General features: G+C 34.4%; 3 protein-coding genes across 4 annotated transcripts; 2 read left to right on the top strand and 1 right to left on the bottom strand.

Annotated features, from left to right (window-relative positions):
• The first annotated feature begins 218 nt into the window (after positions 1 to 218).
• Positions 219 to 7,736, top strand: LOC132307128 (E3 ubiquitin-protein ligase SDIR1-like). 2 transcript variants are annotated; one of them, XM_059804796.1, is made up of 9 exons: positions 219 to 399; positions 1,977 to 2,088; positions 2,184 to 2,259; positions 2,352 to 2,404; positions 2,521 to 2,749; positions 2,934 to 3,048; positions 4,217 to 4,265; positions 6,055 to 6,180; positions 7,142 to 7,736. In XM_059804796.1, the coding sequence occupies exons 2-9, from the start codon at positions 2,008 to 2,010 to the stop codon at positions 7,265 to 7,267; spliced, it is 855 nt and encodes a 284-aa protein (XP_059660779.1). In that variant the 5' UTR covers positions 219 to 399; positions 1,977 to 2,007; the 3' UTR covers positions 7,268 to 7,736. The 2 variants fall into 2 exon arrangements, with proteins under 2 accessions (XP_059660779.1, XP_059660780.1); XM_059804797.1 differs by having other exon boundaries at positions 220 to 399; positions 2,205 to 2,259.
• A 3,248-nt stretch (positions 7,737 to 10,984) lies between these two features.
• Positions 10,985 to 14,610, top strand: LOC132307126 (laccase-17-like). The gene is made up of 6 exons (XM_059804795.1): positions 10,985 to 11,183; positions 11,340 to 11,491; positions 11,801 to 12,045; positions 12,157 to 12,285; positions 12,577 to 13,560; positions 14,151 to 14,610. The coding sequence occupies exons 1-6, from the start codon at positions 11,052 to 11,054 to the stop codon at positions 14,279 to 14,281; spliced, it is 1,773 nt and encodes a 590-aa protein (XP_059660778.1). The 5' UTR covers positions 10,985 to 11,051; the 3' UTR covers positions 14,282 to 14,610.
• An 8,555-nt stretch (positions 14,611 to 23,165) lies between these two features.
• On the bottom strand, positions 23,166 to 24,774 carry LOC132307125 (uncharacterized). Its single transcript, XM_059804794.1, has one exon. The coding sequence runs from the start codon at positions 24,613 to 24,615 to the stop codon at positions 23,353 to 23,355; it is 1,263 nt and encodes a 420-aa protein (XP_059660777.1). The 5' UTR covers positions 24,616 to 24,774; the 3' UTR covers positions 23,166 to 23,352.
• Between the last annotated feature and the right edge of the window lie 1,636 nt (positions 24,775 to 26,410).

Below are 26,410 nucleotides of genomic sequence, written 5' to 3'. Positions count from 1 at the left end.
TCCATTCAAACAACAACCCATATTACTATTAAGATAAGATTTGTTTGGATTTTTGGATTATTTATAAATTATATTAATTGGGTGCAAGTATGTATTTATTAATACTATATTGCATGGTGAGTCAAGTCGTGGCACTGTGGCAGTGTGAGATCAAACGCAAAGGTGACATGTCAACCACCACTGCTCTTGAAATTAATTAAAAAATACACCCAAAAACAAATCCAATTAAACCAAATAATATGTCCGAGACTCCAAACAAAAGAGTGCGTTTGGGTCGCGCAAAGATACACACCGACACCGTTTGATCTCTCTCTCTCCTCTCTCCTCTCTCCTCTCTCTCCTCTCGCGTTCTTTACATTCCAAGTCTCAGTTCTCTGCTTTGGGGTTTCGCATCTGCAGGTAACTCCCATCACTTTCCCCATTTTTTTTCTTTTTGATTAAGTGAATCTGTTTAGGGTTTCATTTCTTTAATCTGGCTTGAATCCGTACAATGTAGGTTGGGGAATTGTTAATTCTATGGTTGAATGGTTGATACGCATGATCATGTTTGAGTTTGCTAATCACTGATTTTTTTTTTTGGCTGATTGGAGTTTTATTCAATCATTCTAGAAAGCAAAATGAGCGGAAATTGCCTATCATACTTGTAATGTAGAACATACATTGGTGGTGGTTTAATGTGGCATTGTGGTTCTGAGTTAGCATTTAATTTTGGGTCAGATGGGTTTTATTAATACCATATGAGTAGGTATTAATAGGACGATGTATAGAGATTCTAAGTTAGATAGATATTTGTAAGAACTTTGGGAGAGAAAAATAGAGATTGTGATGATAACAAGTTCATCAAGAGTGAGGATCCAAGGATCTTAGTGACGAATTGGAGAAAATTGGGAAAGTTATTTTGAAATTTACTAGTTGTCTCTGAAATGATGTTAATATATGCTTATTTTAATGTTAATAAGGCGTCAACAAGGATTTTCAAATACATTACACAAAAAGAATTGGTACAATATGCCTCATAGATTGGTATTCACAAAATTTGTCATAAACGTTCGATTCACGGTGAGATAAGGAACTTGATCGAACCGAGCATATGTTTCACCTTGGAGGGAGGTGGGAATATGGCATTACATATTTCATGTACTTAAACATATTTAAATATAGACAGACAAAGTTTTGTTTCTTATCTATAATTTGTTAGTTCAATAGGATCTAGGTTGGCAAATTCCGCTCTGCATATTTATTTTACCTTCGGATTAGTGTTTCAAAAGTTAGTTTTTTCTGGAAAGACAGATGCACACACCCACAATGGCCCCTTTATGTGTACTTGAATCCTTAACTTTTTCCATTTGGAAAATAGAGGAGATTCTATAATATATATCTATATCCTATGAGTAGAATTTTTCTATGCCAGAACCAAGGTTATTACCCTGGTTTTTAACTTTTTACCTGTGAGTACACACCACATTACTGAAATGGTAGACATAGTGTAAGTAATGCTGTTTGTTTGAAATTTATTGATGCCACAATTTTTTTACATGCTAATACAATACATAAAAGTTGAAACAGAACTTGAATTTCTTAACGGCAGCTGCTTGGTAACTGGGACTGTAGTTTTTTAGTTGCAGATGATAAATTTTCGTGCAATATTACTGCAACTTTAAATAAAGGTTTGTGAGGGTTGGTTCAATTTGTGTACAAAATTAGAATTGATGATAGTCACTGCTTTTGCTATCAAGTTCTTCTTCTTGTTTTTTTTTTTTTTTTTTTTTTTTTCCTTCTGCATATCATTATTCACGTTCAGAATATCTAAATTATGTTAATCATTTGTGGCAAGCACACATGGCTTAATTTTTCTTATTCTTGATTTAAGCTTGTGTTATATATGCTTCTGAAACATTTTCAATCTTTTACGGTTTGGAAGAATTATGTCTGGTAAGTGGTATACTGAATTCATTTTCATGATCTGTTACTTTTAGATAAGAGGGTATTCTTGAAACTCCTGCAACAATGAGTTTTGTTTTTCGTGGGGCTAGATCCGATGTTGAAAGTGGATTTTCAGGATTCATTCCTGCTGAACGGCGTGCTATGGTATGTTTGTTTACTTGTACATGTTTTTTATGTACTTTGGTACCCATAATTTTTTTTATATGACATAGTAGTTAAATAATCTTCACGTCACCAAGTCTTCTTCCTGCCTCTATCAGCGTGTACATGCAGCCCGGCCAATCAATACCAACTCACTGGCTTTTCTTGTCACAGGTAATATTTCTATCTATATGTTTTGTTCCAGATGTTTGCAATGTTATTAGTGTGCAAATCTTATCCATGCATAACTCTTGTTTGCTTGGCAGTTCTTTTGCTATTCACAATTTTGAATTCTCACCAGATGTCACCAAACTTTATGGTAATTTCTCTTTTAATGTCTAACATGGGCATGTTTTTTATTGATATTTCTTAGCCTCATAGGCATATTTTGTATATAGCAATTTAAGTGGTATTCTTCTGAATGCATGCATGTAGATCTGGCTATTTCTTGGTATTTTTTTGGCGGCCACAAGCCTTAGGATGTATGCGACTTGCCAACAACTTCAAGCTCAGGCCCAAGCTCATGCTGCAGCTGCCAGTGGCTTGCTTGGTCGTACTGAATTCCGTTTGCACATACCACCATCAATAGCACTCGCAACAAGAGGGAGACTACAAGGATTGAGACTCCAGCTTGCACTCCTTGACCGTGAATTTGATGATCTAGGTATGGTCCTTTATGCTGAATTATAGATTGGATATATGTGGTGTAGGTGTCACCCCTTAAGAAACTAAGATGCATTGACGTACTTGCAAACTGAAACTAGGCTTTATGTGGTCTTCGCTGTATTTTGAAAGTTTACTTATATGAATAAAGGTGAAGATAAAATATTTTGTTCATGCTGCTGCAGATTATGAAACTTTGAGAGCGCTGGATTCTGATAATGCATCCCCAACTCTTTCAATGAGTGAAGAAGAGATCAATGCCTTACCTGTTCACAAGTATAAAGTCACTGACCCAAAAAAGTAAGTTGGAAGATTTATTTTGGTTGCACATATTCTAACAGGAGTGCTTTGCTTCAGTATTTGTCGCTAACAAAGTAATGTAGGCCACTTTTTTTCCTCAAAACTTCATTAAAATTGATCTGGATTTTATTTGCTTCCAAGGCATAAGGCAACCTTGAATAAACTACAAAAACCTCTTTTGAGGTTTCTGCATATTATGGAAATCAATGGTGGGGGTTCTAAAGTACAGTTTTACTACTTAGTCTGTCGAGTATGTCAATGGCATGGATGCATTTCTTTACTTTCCCTTTAACCTTTTCTTTTGAATTCTTCTTTTTCTTCAGTTTTTATTTTTTATTTTTAAACATCTGCCCTCTCTGAAGGGGTTATTGAACTCGAACTGACATGTGATGATGTGGTTCAAGTATCTAAGCAACCACTTTGTGCAAGGCAACAAAGGTTAGGGCAAATTATCCCCTTCAAACACCTGAAGTAGGCAGGATGTGCACTGGGTGATTCACTATTTGTGCCCTCTCTCTCTCTCTCATGCACACACAAACATACACATTTTATGATTGGGAAAGAAGTGAAAAAAATATATTTTGCTTTTGCATCTTTTAAACTCTGGTTATTGTAATTCTTTTTGGGGCACATGATCTTTAGTGGAACAAAAATATTGTCAGGATAAGGCCACTCATCTCATGCACGTGCTCTTTTATTTTAAAACTTACACATGTTATGGATTGCTTAAGTCACTTGTTATTACTGAAACAAGAGTACCAGAAAAAAAAAGAAAAGAAAAAAGAATATAGAAACTAAAATATTTGTTCTCGTTTGGGATCTCAAGAATTAGTAGTGGGGAAAAAGGTTTGTCAAGTAGAGTTGAGTTAGCCCCATATGGTATAATCTCTCCTCCCCTAGTGGGAGGTTAAGTGTTCAAGCCCTGGTAGGGGCAATAATAGTGTTCGAGCATTGTTTGGGGCAATATTGTGGGCGTGTGCACGTTTGCTTGAGAATCATCACTCTGATGTGTGTGTGTGTGTGTGTGCATGGTTGGCATTTTACTTAGGAAATAACTTACATAGTTCTGTTGAAATTCGTACTAAGGAAGAAGAACAAAGAGTTCTGTTGAAATTTATTGGACTTCTTATATTGGAAATGAGTTGACATAATTCAGCTTTCTTAACAGGGAGGACTCATCACTGCAACAGGCCTCATCTTCTTCCGTCTCAGTGGAGGTATACTTTTTAGTTTATTTTCTCAATTCTTATTGCACAATCAGTAAGTATATGCTTGGTGATGTTAAGCTACATGCAAGTTGTTTTGGATGGTTACTTGGTCACTTTGAGCTTTATGGGTGTTTTGGATAGTTATTGAATAATGAAGAGGGAAAGAAATTTTGAACTTTATAGCATTTTCACTTATCAAAAAACTTTATAGCAATTTTATTGTGTGTGGCCTGTCCATGAATTCACTGCATGACCATAGACTCGTGGAGGGCAGCATCTCTTTTCAGTGATCATGTGTATTGCATGCTGAATATTGCATCTTCAAGTCTCTTTGTTTCCTAATCGAAATATGCATGCGTGCATGTTTGTGTCCATACATATGGTGTGTGTAGGTGTGATGCATATATGCAGAACTTCCTTTTCTGAGACATCTTGTATCTCTATATGTATATTTATGCTGAATCACTTGTCCTGGGATCATCTTGTTGAGGTTTGGATGTTTGGTAGCCTAAAGGGGATACTACATGTTTTTCATTAACAAAACTCTTTAATAAGACCATACTAAGAAAATGCTAGAGGAGTGGTGAAAAAGTATTTAGTTCTATATATAAAATAGGAAGGGTATTCATGGTTGTAGAAATTATCACATTATGAATTAACCATCAGACCATGGAACTTTGAGAGAGGGATTGGGCAACAAGTAAGAATTGGATAAAGGCAATTTGGATTTATATTAAGAGGTCAAATATGGAAGTTCAAACTACTGTTTTGTAATGGAATGGTGGAGAAAGAATTGGAAATATTTGTAAATGGTTGCTATAGTTTGTAGAAAGCCCATAGTAGGGTCTGGATACGTAATATGGTAGGTTTTAGGGAGAAAAATTAGTTGGTAACTTTGTAATAGATATATTCAGATGACAAAGGACGTGCATGATGAGGCCATGGCGGGTAGTAGAAACCAAGTAAAATTCTAATTACTATAAGCTTACATCAAGGATCAACATAATTCTTTTATCCTTGCCATTTTTATTAATACGTAATGGGTAAAACATTCAGGATAAATTTTGTTTTAATTGATAAAACTAAAGTAGGGTTTAATGATAAATTACGGGTTTGAGGTGAAGGTCTTGAATTATTATCCAAAAAAAAAAAAAAAAAAAAAAAAAGAAAAGAAAGAGACTTGTGGTCCTCCAGTTTGATATTATAATGGGAATTATGTAATTAATACTACTTTTATAAAAGGGAATCTTAAATTAAACTGATGTGCTGCCAGGTTGCAAATGGTATTGATTACTACGCAGTAGACAAGTGGTTTTATAGTTTTTGCTTCTTTCTGCAATCTCTCAGTGCTATGTTTCAATTTGGATTACAAGATGTGCTGTGGAGTATTTTTGTTTCAAAATTGCTCTGATCACATATATGGGTGTTCTCATTCATATATAGTTTAACTTCTGAAGATTTCAGCTTTCAAAATTATGATCGTGATAAATTCAGAAATGCTCCTCACAGGTTCCACATCCATCATATCACATGATCCTGGGGTTGACTACTGAATTTAAAATATCTATCTGACAGCCTGCAATACACCTCTCTTATTTGGGAAAACCACAATTCTAAACTTTCATGAGCTTCTTCTGGCCCTGTCAAATCAAATTGATGCTTTGATTTTTTAGTCCTCTCTTTCTCCTGCGCACATGTTGTCCTTGGTGTTTCTTGGCAATATATAGTATTGGTAGCGTTACTTTGTGCACTCCTTTATGGACGATTTTTAGATTTTTACTTCTGCTTTCACCTGCAGCCAAAGCAAGACTGTAAAAACGCAGATTTAAACACAATTGCTTCAGAAGATGAATTAACATGCAGCATTTGCTTGGAGCAAGTTAATAGGGGAGAGCTTGTTCGGAGCTTGCCTTGTTTGCATCAGGTTCATGTTCAACTCTGATGACGACTATTTAGCAATTTCCTCATTTATTTTTTCTTTCTTTCTCAATTAACAAATTAACCTGTATCATAACACTACTGAAGTATCACCTGCATTGTTCACAAAATTTATAATTTCCTAGTAGTCTTAATTTTGCACAACTTTTCATTATTTTACATAATATAACGATTGTAATATAATCTCATATAGTTTTATAAGTTGCAGGTTTTAATTTAAAGTACAATTTTTTTTTTAAATTTTTTGATAAGTTAATTGCTTCTACAATTATTTCGATAAATTGTTGATTAAAATGTTTAAAATCAATGGTAAATTTGTGGGATTCACACATCATTCTTGAATTTCATTTTCCTTCTTCAGTTTTTACTTTTTACCCATTAGGTTGGTGCATCTCTTCAGTCCCTCTCTGATGGTTATCATTGATTTTACTCCTTTTGAAAATTTCTGTAGTTCTTGCTGAATTTTATTGATATCATCTGTTCTTTTCAAGACAAAAAAAGGGGAAGCTGTGTGTTTCCAATTGGGAGAACATGGATCGAGCACAAGGGCAATCACACTGTACCTGTATCTCTCTGCACATCTTGATTAGTGGAAAGCAATACCGGCTCTAATAATATGACTATTAGCGTTTTATTTATTTATTATTATTACCTTTTTATGTTTGTCCAGGTCTCAAGTTCCTAATTGTTGAAATATACTATATAGTTCTAAATGTCTAATATGGGTAGACCTCCACTCCTCGCATATATATATATGAAAAAATGGTGAAAACACAGCAAAAGATGGAGTTGAAATAGGGCTTCCCCCTAAAATTCCAGACAGACTAAAAACTTCTATCTCATTTAGTAACTTGAAGTTCTAAGCTGTAGATGGTCGGTATCTTGTTCTTCATGTCATTGTTTTATATGAAATTTTAAATATAGTTAGCTGTCATTTTCTTTTGCAGTTTCATGCCAACTGCATCGATCCATGGTTGCGACAGCAAGGCACGTGTCCTGTGTGTAAACTTACTGTGGGATCGGGATGGCAGGAAAGCAGGGAGAGCGAAACAGATGGCGATGACATGGTTTAAAGACTTGCACACTAGTAGACTCTATATGCACTAATGTGCATCCATCATAGATTTACATGTCCGAATCGTCTGCATTGTTATATGTATATATAAAATCTGTAGGATTTTTAAGCCTAGGACTTGGGAATAATTGTAGTCAATCTGTACTCATTTATCTGGATTTGCTTAGATGATACAAAAGAGAAGGCACTGCATTCAATCCCTTCATGCTCGCGACAATGGTCATCTGCCTTGGCTGTGGTGATTTCTTGTTGAGCGGCGCACGAGGAATGAGGCTGCAGCTGGAGGGTGTCTGGGACTTTGGGTTACATTTATCCGGAATAACTTGTCGGATGTATAAAGATGTATTTTTAAATTTTATATGGAAATTTTCTCTGTGGGGTCTGGCAAAGATATGTGCTGTGAACTGGCTTAATGAGATACTTCAATATTTTGGTTATACATTGAATACGTGTTGTTCTGTTGACAAGGGAAGGCATGTACTATACTATCTGCCTGCAAGCAATTCAGCTGAGTGCACATATTAGAAATAAGCTTGATGCAATCTAATTGCAAGTAACCCTTTCAACTTGAGTATGTTTGATAATATTTACTTGTGATGTTAAATTCGTATGATTTAGGCTTCAAGCCTGAGAACCATTACCATGTTAACAACTCTCATAGAGAAGTGGAGGAAGGAGTGGAACAGTCTATTTTTAATCCTAAATTGCACGCAACGCAAGTCCACTATAGTATCATTACTCCTTGATTTCACACTAGCTCAATCCTTTAGATTCAGTTGTGGCGGTGGTGAAAGAGCAGGTCTTAAATGTCCGCCACTACTAGGTTCGAATTCTAAAAACAAATCTCTTAGATCCTCTCGGCGAGAATTTTTCAATATCGAAGTGCAAATGCTATGAGCAGGGACAAAAAAAGGAAAAAGAAAAGAGGAAGATGCTATTCCAAATGGAAAAGTATGTCAAAATCTTTTCATAGCTAAAAAGTGACATCATGTGGAACGCTCGGTACGTTTGGATATGATAGATTTGGAGGGATAGGGAGTGAAAAAAAAATAAAAAATGACAGGGAATAGTTAATTGAAAATGAAAGAAAATAAATGATAGTGTGTGATAGGGAATGATAGTTATCCCTACTTATTTCTCATTTCTTATATCTTTAAAAATGAAAAGATATGGAGAGAAAAGATAGCATTTAATTCTGAAACTGCCACTTAACAATTAAAAGGAGAAAATTATTATTTCACTCATATCTTTTCTAGTTAAAAGGACATGATAGTAATTTAATTGTTATTCTTTTTCTTCTTTTCTCCCATCCATTATATCCAAACAAGAATATTATATTTTCTTTTCTCCCCACTGTATCCAAACAAAAAATAAAATAAATAATTATTTTATTAGATAAGTACAAATTAGGAATTAATGGCTTTAAAGAGGAGGTAAGAAGGTTAAATTTTTCCTATTTTCTTATCAATTTATTAACCATTTCTCTGGAAAAACTACCCAGAAACAAGTTTTTGTACCCTATAAACCAGATGCTATGCAGCATTTGGGGGCATATTATATGCCATAAAAGTAGGTTAACAGACTTTTTTTTTTCTACATTTAACTTATATAATTTACCATACCATCCCTGTTAAAATTATGTAGGTGATGATAGGTAGCATTTGTGAACCAAAGATATCATGCACTTGGGTTGAGAACCTCCCACTGTGACAAATGAGTCGATGTATAAGGTTGTCTAACTCTTACAGCTTATTCGTTAAAAATGAATCCCCTCGCCTAGTTATAGGCCTCATATCTCCTCTCTATCCTAATAATTACACCTTACAGAATTCTCTACTACTCTAAAACTTTCTACTCCCTGCGAGTTTATACAATATCTTTACTAATATAGAATCTTCTAACTCTCTAGCTTTCTGCAATCTCCATATCAATTTGGTAGACCATAAAACTCTACTCTCCTCATGCCATACATGGGTCATGTAGAACTTCAACTCTCTCTTAAGCACTCACTTGTCGCTTGCACGGCGCAACCTCATTGCAAATTGATAGTCAGTGACAACACACACGGTGAGAACGCCCTCATGACAAACACACTAAAATTTTCCATTATCCATCCACTCTAAAATCTTCCATGTTTAGCCCTTTATTGTAATTTTACCATAATTTTACTATATCGATTGTTTGATGTAGGTGGTACTTGGTAACTTGGATGCAATACAATTTTATCTTTGTATTTAGTATTTTCACAAAACAACTTAGAAAAGAAGAAAGAAAGAAAAATAAAACAAAAAGTGATATATTGTACAAAAACAAGTGTATATCCAAAAGTACGTACCCTACAAGAAGCGTAGTTGGTGCAACTACAAAATCAGTACAGTGAGTGATTAACGCACTATGAATGTGTAATTATACAGATACCACTGCTTTACCAAATTTTAACCATGTATTTTACGTAAATAGTTGGTTGGCTTCATGGTTAAGCTTGTTTACACTAAAAAAATAACGAAACAACCAAAATTCTCTATCATTCTTTTCTTGCTTCGAAGAAATTAGGGTTGGGTCAAATGTCCTTCTCTACGTACTGTGGGCTTTGACACTCCTAAGGCTCATTCTGGTTGGGAGATATGCCATCTCCAACCAACGTTCATATCTCAATCGGTCATCTTTGAAAATGATTAACATGGCTTTATTTGGATAGATTGTGACCCACTGATTTTACTTGATCAACAAGATTAACGGTTGGAGTTCTTGGAATGTCTATGGCTTAACAGATTGTTTTTCTTACCAAACTTTTTTTTATACGTGTTTTAGTTTAATTTAATAGTGTTTTTGAGACATTCACTTTTAAAATAATGTTAATGAGTACTACTTGCTAGAATAATGTTCATAATTTAAGTTTGAATTAATATTTTTTATGAATAGTATTCATTTTAAAATTGATATATTTCTTTGAATGAAATTAGTTGTTTTATAAATATAAAAATGTTATGAGTATAAGACATTATGGAATGAATTCAGTACATTGTCAAACAAGTTTTCAGTTTAATCCATTCATGCTTAAAATTTCAAAGTTTGAAATTCAGTAAATAAAAATTTCAAATGCATAATTTCAGTTTGATTAAATAGCACCTTAGTCAAATAATTCGGTTGGTATTAAGTCTTTAGAGTATTTTTCTTAAATTGCTGGTTCGACTATGAGTGAGATCTATATTTAACCGATTCAAGTGATTCATTTATTGGTGAACCATTGGAGAGTTCAAAGTGACTATTGATTATTGGTTAAAAATAAATAAATGAAGAGTTTTTTTCTCCTATTATTTTATTTATTTATTTATTTTTTCAGGCAAGCATATTCAACGAAGAAATGGGATGAATCTAATAATTCAACTATGGGCTTTAAAATTAATATATATTTATACACACACTCTATTGATCGAAATGACGATATTTATTTATGAGGATAAGGGTTGACGACAACAGAGAGAAGGTCAAATCAGCAACAATTGACTTCAGCAACACTCCAAAGTCGAGCAAAACCAACAGTAGTTGGTGCATGTATTTTCACTGATTTTCTTTACTATACTTTTGTCTGTGACTCTTACTCTAGACTGAAAATGTCTCTGATCACCTAATAAGTTAACCAGACACAACCTACCATGTCTATATAAACAACCCTCAAAACCTTTCATGAATCATTCCAAAGTAAGGAGAAAAAAAAAAGTTCAATTTTGTCTCCATTCATTTTCTTTACTTGGTAAAGAAAAAATTAGATATATAAAAACATGGGTGCTTCTCTTATTCCGACACCAGGAGTACTAGTGGTTGCTTTGGTTTGTGTCATGAGCTGCCTTTGGTTGTTTCCCGAGGTTGCAGTTGCTAAGCATGCAGGCATTACAAGACACTACAAGTTCCATGTATGTGTGCGTGTGTGTGTATATATATAGGATTAACATATATATATATATATATATATATATATATATATATGTTAATCCCACCAACTGACCTTATTTTTGTAGTAGTTCATGAAAGAGTACTTGTTCTATTGTTTTGTGTTTTCTTTATTGCAGATAAGGTTGCGAAATGTGACCAGATTGTGCCACACAAAGACCATGGTGACTGTCAATGGCAAGTTCCCAGGGCCTAAAATCGTCGCTAGAGAGGGCGACCGTCTACTTATTAAGGTGGTTAATCATGTTTCAGACAATATCAGCATCCATTGGTACGAATTCAACCATATATCAACTTCCTAGCATTGTTTTCAATACAAAATAGAAAATGATTTGGAGTTCTACAGTCAGACAGATCTGAAAGTATCACTGTGAGTAGGATCCCCTTACAGTGATCACTTCAACTGTCAGACTCCCTATCAATACTCGTAACAAATTCTCCCATTGTTTAAAGTCACCATTAATGTTGTGTATATATTATTTGTATAACCTGATTACCAAACTTATTTAATACCATCTATTTAATTATATGTTTGTTAGCTTATGATTGTGTTTTGGTGAATGGTGGATGAGGGGAACAGGCATGGCATTCGACAACTTCAGACCGGATGGGCTGACGGACCGGCATACATTACACAGTGTCCCATTCAAACTGGCCAGACCTATGTGTACAACTACACCATTGTTGGCCAAAGAGGGACTCTGTTTTGGCATGCTCACGTTTCATGGATGAGAGCTACACTCTATGGACCTATTGTCATCCTCCCCAAGCACAATGTGCCCTACCCATTTGAGAAACCCTACAAGGAAGTCCCTATCATCTTTGGTAATCACCAACTAAACATCATATATATGTTAATTATCTCATGGTTTGAAACACAATCTAAATTATACTAACAACAAACTATATATGATTGATATATAATGCAAAATATAGGTGAGTGGTGGAACACTAATACGGAGGCAGTTATTAGCCAGGCACTTCAGACCGGAGCTCCACCGAATGTTTCTGATGCATACACCATTAATGGACTCCCAGGGCCACTGTATAATTGTTCAGCAAATGGTATATGTCTAAATACACTACAACATACTATATCACTTTTTTCAGGAACAACATTCTGTGACTAAAAACAGGGTGCCATCATACCAACACTAATGCACTGGATCCTATCAAAATTCTGTAGTTAAGCGTGTTTGGATGACAGTGCGTAGTACTAGAATTGGCGACCCTCTTAGAAGTCGTCGTGTTGCAGTACCCCTATTGTCTTTAATGACGAACAAAAATACTCTGTCACTAAAAATTACTGCATGGAAGTACTAATTACTTATTTTTGTTAATTATGGTACTTCGCAGAAACATTTAAGCTGAAGGTTAAAGCCGGGAAGACGTATCTCCTCCGTTTGATCAATGCTGCGCTCAATGATGAACTATTTTTCGGAATAGCAAATCACACCCTCACCGTTGTTGAAGCTGATGCAGTTTATGTTAAGCCATTCCAAACTGACACTGTCCTCATCACACCAGGGCAGACCACCAATGTTCTTCTCAAGACCAAAACTCAACCACCCAATGCCACTTTCTTGATGGCTGCATTGCCCTATTACACCGGCCTAGGGACGTTTGATAATTCCACAGTTGCCGGAATTCTTAAATACGAAAAATCATCGACTAGTCCTCCTTCTTCCAACACTTCAATAAAAGGCCTTCCACTCCCAACCCTCCCTCCCATCAACACTACATTTGCCACCTCCTTTGCTGCAAATTTTAGCAACAAATTTCGTAGTCTGGCCAACGCTCAATTCCCCGCCAACGTGCCCCAAACTGTCCAAAAGCGATTTTTCTTCACTGTAGGGCTTGGAAGCAACCCATGCCCGAAAAACCAAACTTGTCAAGGTCCTAATAATGCCACAAAATTTTCAGCTTCTGTCAACAACATCTCCTTTGCTCTCCCTACCACGGCCCTCCTCCAAGCCCATTTCTTCGGCCGGTCCAATGGCGTTTACACTACTGATTTCCCAAGCACCCCTCTCATCCCATTCAATTATACAGGCACTCCACCAAACAACACCAATGTGGTCAATGGCACCACCAAGGTGGTGGTGCTCCCATTTAACACCACTGTGGAATTAGTAATGCAGGACACCAGCATTCTTGGCGCCGAAAGCCACCCTCTCCATCTTCATGGCTTCAACTTCTTTGTTGTTGGACAAGGGTTTGGCAACTTTGACCCTAACAAGGACCCTTCCAAGTTCAATCTTGTAGATCCTGTCGAAAGAAATACCATTGGTGTGCCCTCAGGTGGATGGGCAGCCATCCGTTTTCGTACAGATAATCCAGGTATATAAGCACTTCTTGTATTATATCAAGAACAATATATATGAATATTAAACACATTAATATACCCAAAAAGAAGAATTGTGTTCTTTGTGTACAAAAACTAAGATTGCTTGTTGCATATATTGATAAGTGAGTGGATCAAGTGCAGTGTTGTATTGCATTTGACGGTTCACATCATTCATATATGTGATCGCACACAAGTGTGAGTGATTAGGACCGTCAGAAACAGTACAACACTGTACTGCAGAGTATTTGAACTCATTGATATACATAATGCATTGATCAACTACCAAAATCCTACCAAGTTTATTCCCAACATAACTACTAGTTTATCCTTTATATATAAATGTATCACTAGTATATAATTGGGTCATTGCTAGTATTGATAAGTGGTATAATGAACTTATTTATATATAATTAGAATCATAATTATGAAAACTTAAAAAATTAAGATATGTTGCGATGTTCAGTTTATAGGAGTAATATGCAAGTAAGATATGTTGTTTTTAATTTCCTTATTATATTATGAATTATTGATTCATTTGTCTCAATTATATTTATGATGAATATAAATTGTCTAAAATGTACAGGTGTTTGGTTTATGCACTGTCACTTCGAAGTTCATCTGAGCTGGGGGTTGAAGATGGCATGGATAGTGTTGGATGGAAAGCTCCCAAATCAGAAGCTGCTTCCTCCACCGTCCGATCTTCCCAAATGTTGACCTTTTTTATATGCATGTCTCCTCCTTCAACCAGAATATCTTGCCACGGTTTATGTAACTTATATATTACATTGCTACATATTTTTGTTTCATTTTTACTGAGAACTAAGAAAAAGCCAAAGAGAGTAGTACTATAGAAGAGCCGAACCTTGGCATTAAGCCACTGATTTGTTTGTTTTTCTTTGTATAAACAATAACTCTGCTGGGCAGTTTTGTACAATTTGAGAGTTCGAAATGCTTTGTAGAGAGCCTCAGTAATAATGTAACTGCTCACAATTATACTTTTTGTGCAAATAATGAAAAAAAAAAAATAGTCATTAATCACTCTGTTCCTGCTATTATATATTCTAGATGAATATCATGATGAAAACACACTGAGCATGATTTTTTCAATTTCATATTATTAAAAAGAGGCCCCTTCCCAAAATCTGTTTAAACCTTTTAAGTACAAATACATATATTCACAAGGTGTATGGCCTAGAATATATATATATATCTCCAATATTTAAGTGGCCTAGAAGGAAGGCCAGGGATATCACCCTAAACATTGAACATCACAAGATGCTTTGGAGATCACTATTACTTCAGTTGTTTCTAACTTGTAGGTTATATATATATATATATATATATATATATAACAAACCACCTGTGAATTTTATAAATAAGCCCAAACTCTGATCGTTGCGGTTTAATTGAAATTTTTTTTTCAAAAAAAATTACCCATTTGATAGCTGTTCTATGCAAGCAACATACACGGTGCAAGAAGAATTAAAGAACCTGATCATCATCTTTGAAATAACTAAAAAATTTAAATAAATAAAAAAAGTACAGAAATATTACCTTATAGTCAATGGTTGCATTGCTTAAGTTTTGCATATCCACTCTGATCTCCTTGGGTCAAGCTCAAGCCAAAGAACATCGATTTATCATTTGATCTCATCATCAGAAGGAAAGAGTAGTCATATATTTGGTGATGCAGCATCATCAAGATTCCCATATAGGACCCTTTTGAGTAGGGTTGGGATCATGGGACCTCCTATCCTCCCCTCCACCTAATGAAGAAAGTTAGCATGTGAATCTTGATGATGTTGCATCCCCAAACATTGACTGGTGCTATTGAGATCTTCCCATGCAAGTACACACACACACACACACACACACACACATATATATATGCTTAAAAAGCAGAGAAAACCCTAACCCTAGAAAGAAAACAATCCATGTAGTCAAATTAAGCAACAAAAGAGAAGTTCTGTTCAACCAAAAAAAATAATATAGAAGTTCTTCTATATATAACAGGCAAATCCACTTCTCTAAATCATTATGCAAACTAAGTAAGAAAGATAGAGTTGAATTTGAGAGAAGATTTAGCTCTGTACACGCGTCAAGGGTGGCTATCACCTCACATAAAGTGTGGTCTCCACAAACAGCGTGAACCCCACTCTATGTGGGGTGATTTGGTCCTCATATGGAGTGCGGTCCCCACAAACAGTGTGAACCCCATTCTATATGGAGGTGATGTGATCCATCTGGATTCGGATTGAGTTTAAGTTTTAGAAAACAAAAATGTACATAAGGAATAAGCACAAGTCACAACAAAAAAGAAGTTATATACAAGGACTAGGAGAGGAATTAATACAGAGATGTTATCAGGTTTGAAGAGAGGAAGATCTTACAAGTATAAGAGAGGAATATCTTAAGTATATAGCTTTTGGAGAGAGAGAGATTATTAATTAATTGGGGATGAGATGATTAGTGATCTTATACTAATCTGCTTTTCTGGTGTGAAATGCAGTTATAAGGATATGGTTTCAAATGGTTATTTGTTTTAGTCCTAGGTTACTATTTATATTAACGCACATTGAAACTATTTTGAACAATCTTACCCCACATTGAGTTTTTCAATTATATACAGATGTCAAGACACACTAACATCTAACAAAAGACTTGAAAATAACATTTACTTACAATATGTGGTGGGGTTTAGGTTTTGGGGACATACCACATTGACACGCAAATTTCTTAGGATCCTCTACTATCATCACATGCAGGCATGTGGGCTGCATTGATAGAAGTTATTCTACTGATGATTCTAGCTTTTTTTTATTTTTATTTTTTTTTCTCCTAATTATATATAATGTTTATTTTGTTCTAATTATTAATTCCTATCCTGATTTTTTATTGGGCAATTACAAAATTTATATTTCTGATACTCACTAGTGGAAAGAATACCCTCCCGTCATGTAGCCTAATCATAAGGAAGTGCATTATTACTCTAGTGTAAGTGGAGTGTTGGGAGAGAAATATTGAATACTGAAATTAATGTTTGTTTTTCACCACACAAAATGATTGTTCTCAAACTTCAGTCTCCACCACATGCTGATTCATTAAAGTATATATACACACACTTATATACACACACATCGTTACTTTTCTATGTAGATTGAATCAAAACTTGTGTATTAGTTCAAACTACAAAAAGTAAAAAAAATAAATAATGATCTTCATCTTGAGGTTGAAGAGAGGAATTTTTTTTTTTTTTGGGGGGCCACAAATCATAACGCATCGCCCAACATTGGATAAAGTTAATCGAGCTTATTAAATAATATATGTAATTTACAAATGATTGTATATATTTGAAATTTCTAAACCATTCGGGAGTTTAAAGTACCGAGTGAGTTGATTTTCGTTACGACAACAATAATAATAATAATGGAAAGGCCAAACAATGATACTACGTCCTAGTTTGGTTTAAATGGAATTAGCAAGAAATAAAAAATATTTTAACTTCTTAAGAGTTGGGATGGTAGGAAAAGAAATTTTTTATAAAAAAGTAATTTTCTATAACCACCTGACTTTCTTTTAGAATTTTCCTACAAAGTACACTGAAAAATTCTGTTTTCTTCATAAAGTTATGTAAACTTACAATTATGCCCGCTTTTAAATCTCTCCAAAATAAAATGTTATGCATAACTTTTTATAATAATAGTATAATAATCTTCTCTCTCTCAATGTTCTACATTTTTTTTTTTTAATTCTTATATTGTTTTTATTTTCTTAAAAAAGGTAAAATATTTCAATACAAATTTATTTAAACTTTTTAACTTATTTAATAAAAGTAAGGTCAATTTAGGTAAATCAATACATTTTCTTATATCTTTCATTTTATGATTGCTATCCAAACTCCAAAATAATACTTTTCCACAAGTTTCTTAAAAACTTATTTTCCAACTAACCAACATACCAGAGAAGTTTTTTAGACCGCAATACCAGTCTTCTGAATCAATTTTTTTCCGGTAAATTGAATATATTTATTATTATTCACTTGCTTTGACTATGTTTGACCAATAGCCACTCACCAACTTTGATCATCTTGACATAATGATTTGGGACTCACTTTGTAGCCACATTTCGATCACCACTTATTCAGCCTTTTAATTGGGTCTCTCTAGAAAATTCCCTTTTTTTTTTTTTTTTTTTTTGTCTCTTTTGTTTGTGAAACTAATTACAACCTTTTTTTTTACCATTTCCCTATTGTTTTCTTCTCTTCTTTTTGAAGTCTACAACTAGGCATAATCTTCTGCTATTTTTCCACTTTATTAGAACCTATAAAGAGTCCAACTAGTTAACAAGGTCCCACACACACACACACACACACACACACACACAGATCCTCGCCGCTATTGGAACTTTTTTCAGGTCCTCATCAGTCGATGAGTATTGAGAAAATGGAAAATCCATTCAGCCTATAGAGATCTTAAGGCATCAACCCAATTTCAAGAAAAACATAAAAAAAAAAATAAAATAAAAAAGCTAAGTGGCATTAAGAAAAGCCTAACCACATGGTAACCTTTATGCTAATCATGATTTGAAGCTTTTAATTATTTGGGATTCTCAACGTGTATTGTACGTGTAAAGTCAGGACACGCACATCACAAAGTGACCCTCTTTCGGCAGTGATTAGATTTCCTATAGTTAACCATTTTGTTTGGCGTAATGTGAGGTAATCAATCGAGCACCGTAAGATAATCAATGATTCTATGTATGGTTGGTGACATAGTTATAATAATGACTAGGACATGAATAAAGTGGCATATTAATATTAAATTATATAAATAATACACTTATTTTTTGTTGGGTATTGGCAGAAGATTTATTCTTCTGCCAACAATCTGCTTTCAGACACAACAAATGCATGAAACTTAGAAGAAACACTTGACAAAAATGACTACATGTGAATCCCTCATTCTCATAGGTGAAGTTGCTCTACTGGGAAGATAACGGGTTCGAAATAGAAAACAATCTCTTCGTGCGAAGGTAAAGGACCCTGCTCCGCACACGCAATGACGAGAGTCTCGTGCATTGGGCTATCCCATTCTCAGCCAACCTCCCATACCTCCAAGTCGTTTTTCTTGTTTTTATGGCAAATTAAGTCATCCTTCACTACAGATCAAGTATAGTCAAATAGCTTATTTTCATGAGGCAAACAAATACCAACTCTCAGTGATATTTGGCTTCCATTCTTCATCCTTATTGGTAACCTTTTCATAGGAATCACTTGGTCATCTGGGATCATCATTTTGTTCTTCAACATTTAAATTAAATTAGCCCTCACAAAGTGCTTGAAAATGTTCCACACAAAACCTTATATGACCAAAACAAGCTCTCTAATTAAGCACTAATAATAACCATATTACTGGATCTGAACATGAACCCAGGTCGATGGCCCAGATAACCCCTTCAGAACTGACTATCATCTCTCAAACCTTTAATTCCAAACATAAAATTTAAATTAAACTTATCCTTCCCAAGAACGCAGAAAGTATATACTGACATCTACCTGTAGGTCAAAATGCTTTCTACAATGTGGTGGAGAAACTAAACATGTAAGTAGATTTTGTGTGTATGTGTGTGTGTGTTTTTCCTACATATATACACACACCACTAAAGACATAGTCCAAAAAGTATCTCCTCCTGCTCCTTGATATATTTGGGATCATTGTTCATTGCAGTAATAAAAGATTGATCATTGCTGAATGCATTAACAAAAGTTTGGTTTGCCATGCCTGAGAATGCATGCTTGGGAGAGTTGATTCGTGCAAATAGTTTCACAGACATTCCTCCCATTCCCGCATTAATGGACCAATAATTACATTTATATTATGCCCAAATCAACAGAAACACCCAAAAAGGAATTTCATGTAAGCAAATATTTTTCTTTTTTTTTTTTGGCAATCAAGAATTGAAATGGGAAGGATGACCACGCAAAAGAAGAAAATGAAAAATACGAGGAAAAGCCCAGAAAGGGTGGCAATAAGCAAAGCCCTGTAACTAAGAGTGAGCCTTAGTCCCAAATTGCTCAGCCAAAGGAAAGATCATAATTGTCTTTCCTTACCATTCAACAATACAAAACAAAATCTTCTAAAAAATGAAAGCAAGTACATAAATCACACTTCAATAGCAATTCAATTTAAAATGATCTTACAGGAAAAGGATAAACAACCTACAGATTCAAATCTGAATGTGATTAGGCACATATATTTCATCTATTCGCTCTTCCCAGAGGCCCTGCCAACTTTTGGAAGCATTGTGAAAAATAAGAAATGTATGGGAAAGGATCTAAATAGACCCAAAGGGCAATTCAGTTTTATAACACAACTCATTTTGCCCTTAGATTTATTTAAAGTTTGGTTTACCAAAATGAGAGATAGTGCCGTATTATCCGTTCAATCATAAGCTATCACATTACAAAAACCGTTCTGGGCATCTCCTTTTTCCTTAACTCCCTTCCATTGAGACGTCCTCTTAAAATTCAATCCATTGTCTGTTGCACATGGCACCCCATGTCAATGAATTTTATATATATTCGTACTTATTGGCGCAACCTCTAAATTCTGGATTTGATTCGACCATCTCCATCTCAACATTCTTACTTCTTGTGCAACTCATTTTACGGATATTCTTTGACTTGACTACCCTACATTTAAAATCCTACACTTGAGTACCCTATATTTTGTCATATCAATAAGCACCACTCAATTCTATAAGCATCTACCAAAAAGAAGAAACTTGGTTGTAAAAATAGGGAATTTTATGTTTTATCGTAATCTTATACTTCCCATAATTTTTTTTTTTTTTTTAGCAATTGTTACAGCACAAAAATGACAGACTAGAAAGCTTGCTGTTAGTTGAGTCTAACAACCCTTCTGCACTCGGACATAGTTGTTAATTATTGTTTATTGGCTACCATGACCCTAAAACCAACCATATTAAAGGTATTCATAGTCTGGAATACAATACATCTAATAATAACCATTCAAAGACCTATATATTATTCGGGGAAAAAAAAGACCTATAAATTGCATCAAAATGTTTCACTAATATCATATCCTCTTTTTTGCTATTTAAAGGATTTCACAAGTAACACATGAAGTAAACCTCTTAGTAACTTAAAAATTGAAAAGAAAAAACTTAATGTTGGGCTCAGAACCTCAAAAGAAATATTTTACCTAGCATGCTATCAGGATTTCGGAATAGATCCTCTAGGTTTAGATCAAGTTTTATGCTATAGCATTAGTACTATGGCTAACACAGTATTTGTATACCACTAACTTTTAGATGAAAGCACAAGTCCTTGGACATGCAAATCACTCCAAGGCAGCGAAAGAAGAGTCATGAGTAATGCTTTTGAAATCTAATGGCCATTCATTGTTCACCATTTTTCATCTTCTTAATGTGCTATACTAGTTGAATCTTATTCAAATATGTCATTGGAAAGGGGAACAGAAATGCAAACAAATAAAATCAACCAGAATTGGAGATAAAAAATCATTTGGATTGTAACTTTTATGGACAAAAATAAATAAATAAATAAAAAATAAATAAATCATGCAACAACCGTAATGAGCCAACAACCAATAACTTTTCTTTATTTTACGATTTTAAGTCTAGGCAGTACGATCAGTGCAGAATATGATGTAGAATGGATAGAGGTACTCATGTTTTACCATTTAGCAATTAACTTTTTAGCAAAACTTAGATTTGTATTTGGGGCTGTATGTTGCTTTATTTATCTTCTCGTTTCTCCTTTTGTAAATGAACAATATTTAGGTCCTCACTAGTAAGGATCTACAACATACTAACCACTGATGTGGACCAACACTGAATGGACACATCCTATTTTAATTACCAAATCATAAATGGTAATCAAATCACTATATTTGATTTGGAATGTGAGTATATACCCACCATCTTTAATTTGGTAATTAAAGATGACATGTCCATTTATTATTGGTCCACATCAATAGTCAGTATGTTGTAGATCCTTATTAGTGAGGATCTAAGTATTGTCCTTTGTAAATAAGAGGTTGTTATTGCCATGAAGCCTATAATGGGCTTTGAAGTACATAAATGATCCATTTTATTAATAAATGAGATTTACTTAGTTTTCACTTAAAATGCCAAGTATTATGTGAAATCATGGTATAGAGTTACACATGGAGATGGGAAGGGAGTCGAGACAGTTTACACTCATCATATCAATGAAATGCTCCAATATTTTAAAACCCTAGTAAACTTTCTTCAATTTAAAGAACAATTCTAAACTACCACCAAGGTTGTACCTCAGTGGTATCTCCTCAACTTTGGAAAGTTGAGGGTTCAACTCCCCGTATGAGCAAAATGGGTGGTGTGTTATTTGCCTTGATAAATGTTTTTTAAAAAGAAAATTCCTAAACTAGATGTGTTGCAACTCAAATTTCAAGAACATATGATTTAAAAACAAGTTCACATTTTTTTTTAAATTTAGGAAATGACTAGGAAGCATCGGATGCATATCCGAGAGTATCCGAAGACAGAAATAATACAAAAACTAATCCCCTGTATAGGTACTCATGCCTCTAAGATTTTGAGTAATTCAATTATGGTCAACTGTGTGATATAGTTAAAATGAAATGCACTTAAACTGAAGATAGATCTCGAGTTCAATTAAAGTTAAGGCAAATAAACAGACTAGATAGATCTTGAGCAAGTCAGAGGCACATTCACACTGTTATTGCAATAGGCCACCTTATAATAGTAAATGGCCAAATTGTGTTCCAAACCCATCTGAAGATGTCCAACTTCCCAAGTTTCCACCAAAATGCGTGAATGAAAAAACATACTTTGTCAACATTGCATCAATGTCCAACCAACGACAAACTTTCGTGCTTACCAAAATATCATAGAACGGATTTAATTTCACCCAAAATTTCCAAGTTTTAACTTTGTCACTCTTATTAACCCTACAATTTCAAATGTTCATGAATAGTTTCCATGTTCTAAAATCATGAAATACAATAATGAAATGTGCCACGGCTTGAGAGAACATCGTCAATGTTTTCCAGTATCACTTCAACTAACTCCACCAGTGTTTCTCACATGGCATTCATTGGCAAACACAATGGTGGTGGTTGTGAAAATCATCTTAGGGGAAAGTGGTAGACAGAGATACTACATTAGTACATATCAAATACTGTAACCCTGTGATAAAGCTAAAAAACTGTTACTAATATCCTAAAACCAATACGATCTAACCATAACAAGGTTGGACAAATTACTTTCAGTATTTTGTAAGAATAAGCAACAAAATTATCAGCAAAAATTTTATTCTAAAGAACATAATCAAGTGGACCAAACAAACACAAAACGTTGCATGTTTGTATGTTTTCAAGAACTAATGTGAGAATCTGTTAGAACTGACAGCAGCACAAGTGGGTCAAACAACATGCCAAATGTTATGTGCTATCAGAAATCATTTAAACCACTGCATCAGAGATTTGCTTAGAATTGCTGAAACTGTAATGTCAAATAAAAGGATCATAAGAAATAACAGAAGACATTCAAGTTAAGGCATTTAGTGCAAAAACACTAATTTTTTTTTTAAAGAGACACTGAATACATCAAACATGAGAATGTCCAAAAGATGACATCTGATCTACATGTCTAGCATCTTCTTTTTTTGGTAACCAATTACCAGTATGCCATACATCAATCAAAGCACAAAGTGAAGGAAAATTGTACCTGTAAGGAAACTAATAAACTAAAGGAATCAGCTTGTAGCGAACTTTGTTCATGTACTCCGTGTACCTCTCCCCAAAAGTCTCGACAAGCAAAGCCTCTTCTAATTTCGCCTTCTGCCCATAATACATTAAGCAAACCGCAATAACAAACAGCGAGCTGATAGGTGCTCGTAATGCAGCGCAGTATGTCACAAAAAGAAGCATTGTAGATGCATATATAGGATGGCGAACCCATCGATAAGGCCCAAACTGCACAACCTCAGTCGGTACCACCACCTTCTCCGAATACTTTGCAAGATACAATGTGGAGTGATACTGCATGAACAAAGTTAACATTATCACAATCCAAACCCACAAATTGTTCCACCCACCTGGAAGGAGGTGCAGTTCTGGTCCTTCAAATGCCGCAAGCCAGTGCCCAACCAATACTCCAGCACAAAACAAAAGGCGAGACCAATTGGGCGGACTAATATCCCACTTGGGGTCATGCTGGCGAGGGTTGTAGTCGCCATAAAGGCGTTTCCGGACACTAACATTGAAGAAGAAGAAATAATGGTACACGAAGAAGAACACAAAAGGCCAGCCTTCTAAGAAGCCATTGAAATGGGCAGGTGGGACAAGAGTTAGCCAAGTGAATGCTGAAGTAACAATGGCAAGTTGCTCAATTACTTTAGCTTCTCCGCGCAAATGTTTGCGCAGGCAATAAAATCCGTACATTGCAAGACCCACTGCGACAAACCATGGCCAGAACAACCAAGTCCAGCTAAAATACATCCAGAAGAAAGGGTTAAAAAGTACATTCGCAGTCCATTTGATGGCTGCAATTGAGATAGAGAAAATCAAAGACCACTTGCATATGCCAATTGGGGTCAACTGAGAAAGGGTCGTTTTCAATGAATCAAGTGAGAGGTTTTTGATGTTACCCAATAATGGAATCTGAGATACCGAGACAGTAGTGTTGGAATATGAGCATTTGAGTGGATGAAACAAATGGGTTCTTCTTGTTGCCGTTGAAGATGGCAATGGATGTGAAAAAACTGGGTTTTTGAAGGCTTTGGTTGGGAGATTTTGGGTTGCAAAAGATGAAAAGCATCGGAGTGGGGTTTGAACCGCTTTGACGTTTTTGTGGTTCCTAGAGTTCTTGAAAGACAAATGGAATTCTAGGTGTTTGTTAAAAGGTCTAAGTGAAAACCTGTTGGTGTTGGTGTTGGTGTTGGTGAGAGCAAAACCAAAAGGTACTGCTTTTGAGTAGACGAAAACCGACGCTGTTTCCATGGTTGGTTGGGTTACGAAAGCAGCCAGCTTCTACTGGCGATCTATCGTAACATCGTCTATTCGGCTTTCGAGTCCAAACCAAGAAAAAGAGAAATATGGATGAGTGCGTGAAAGAGAGGGAGAGAAGTAGTATCCGAGTCTGGATGACCTCCGGTTAGATTTTGGTATTTGTTCATGGGTGGACTCGGGTCAGCTTGAACCCAGTTTCTCAGGGACCTGAATAGAGGTGTTTCCAGAGAAGCACAAATACAAATATGTTTACGAATTAAATCATGCAAAATACACGAGTGCGAAACTGACAAAATTAAATTAAATTATAAATATTGAGAATTGGAGCCAGATCATACGCGAAGCAAGAGCGGCGCGGGAGCACATTTAGTACATAAGAGAGAATTGTATCTGTGGTGAATGATTGTGTTACTTAGGATACTATAACATATTTAAAAAAAAAATGTATAAGAGATGAGTAGACAATTATAAAATTATATTTTTATTTATACAAAAAATAATAATATTTACTCAATTTTTTAAAATATTATGAATATTAATACAAAATTTATATACAACATAGGGGTTTCACAAAACATAAAACCAGCATTCCTAATTTATCAATTAATATATTTTGAGTTTTTCTTAACAATTATATTATTATTATTATTGAAAAACTTACATTTTAATATTCAAAACTTGTTTAAAATGTGTTTTGAAATATTCAAAAAGTATATGAAAAATATCGAATACGTGTTATTAATTAAAAATTTTATTTTAAAATTAAAAAAACGTTTAAGAATCAAATATTCAAAAAGTGTTGACATTCAATACGAATAAAATATGGGTACATAACACTTGTAGTAGTATCTATCTTCCAGAGTTTTCCGATGGTTAAGGCAAAAATTCGAATGCAGTTCGGAAACAAAAATGTTCATGTAGAAAGGATCGCTGCCTCATTCACTTTATATATATTTTTGTGTTGGCAACTTTGTAGAATGAAAGATATATAATTTTCTTATAATTTTTAGAAGGTAGAATAACATGGGATGTCTACAGATTACTACTTCTATAAACGAAAACCAAAACCAATTTCGATTTGCCAAAATATTCATTGTTGTCCAAGTCTAATTTTATTTTTTCACAATACATGACTTTCATATTCTTTTCACATTTAGTCTTGTTTAAAATTTTCAAAATATATGACTTTTAGATTTCTTTTCACATTCCCAAATGGGTTGTTATTTTATTAATAAGTTACAATTACAGCAGTGATTCCAGAAGGAAGACTTTCATTTTTGACATAAAACTTCACTTTCTTATTCATATAATTAATTATTTTCATTAAAAAAAAAAATTCATCAAAAAAATCAATCCACCCACTAATCACCTTAAACACTAATAATTTACAAATTTCGAATAGAAACAATGGTGTGGAAATCTCGTATGTCATTTGAACTCAGACACTCATCTCTGAGTTAAGACCAAAACTACTTAAATCCCACAAAATTTTTAAAATTTGAAACGAATCAAATATAATGAAAGTTTTAAAATTTAAAATTTTGATAATATATATATATCTAAAAATTATAGAACTATATTTTTTGTTATAATTCAAACCCAAACCAGATGGAATCAAACCGTGTGTGCACACCAACTCAAAACAATTAGTATATTTAAGTTACATTGTTTAAGGATTTTTTTTTTTTTTTTTGTCAACACATTGTTTAAGTGAGTTTGGCATTCCAATTCAATGTGCCAACGCCTGAAACTGACCGATGCGCATTTCTTGTTTTCCAAGTTCAAC

This window comes from Cornus florida, unplaced genomic scaffold (genome assembly GCF_030987335.1).
Source record: "Cornus florida cultivar Cherokee Brave unplaced genomic scaffold, ASM3098733v1 CherokeeBrave_3.0.0_Hap2_Chr05, whole genome shotgun sequence".
Classification (NCBI taxonomy): Eukaryota; Viridiplantae; Streptophyta; class Magnoliopsida; order Cornales; family Cornaceae; genus Cornus; species Cornus florida.
Note: the sequence above shows the minus strand (reverse complement) of the source record. Positions and strands in the feature narration are given on the sequence as shown.

Coding starts and splice junctions, on each gene's coding strand:
- LOC132307128 (XM_059804796.1), top strand. CDS start 2,008: ATGAGTTTTGTTTTTCGTGGGGCTAGATCCGATGTTGAAAGTGGATTT. Junction 2,750..2,933: donor CCGTGAATTTGATGATCTAG/GTATGGTCCTTT, acceptor ATGCTGCTGCAG/ATTATGAAACTTTGAGAGCG. Junction 6,181..7,141: donor GCTTGCCTTGTTTGCATCAG/GTTCATGTTCAA, acceptor TTTCTTTTGCAG/TTTCATGCCAACTGCATCGA.
- LOC132307126 (XM_059804795.1), top strand. CDS start 11,052: ATGGGTGCTTCTCTTATTCCGACACCAGGAGTACTAGTGGTTGCTTTG. Junction 12,286..12,576: donor GTATAATTGTTCAGCAAATG/GTATATGTCTAA, acceptor GGTACTTCGCAG/AAACATTTAAGCTGAAGGTT. Junction 13,561..14,150: donor TTTTCGTACAGATAATCCAG/GTATATAAGCAC, acceptor TAAAATGTACAG/GTGTTTGGTTTATGCACTGT.
- LOC132307125 (XM_059804794.1), bottom strand. CDS start 24,615: ATGGAAACAGCGTCGGTTTTCGTCTACTCAAAAGCAGTACCTTTTGGT.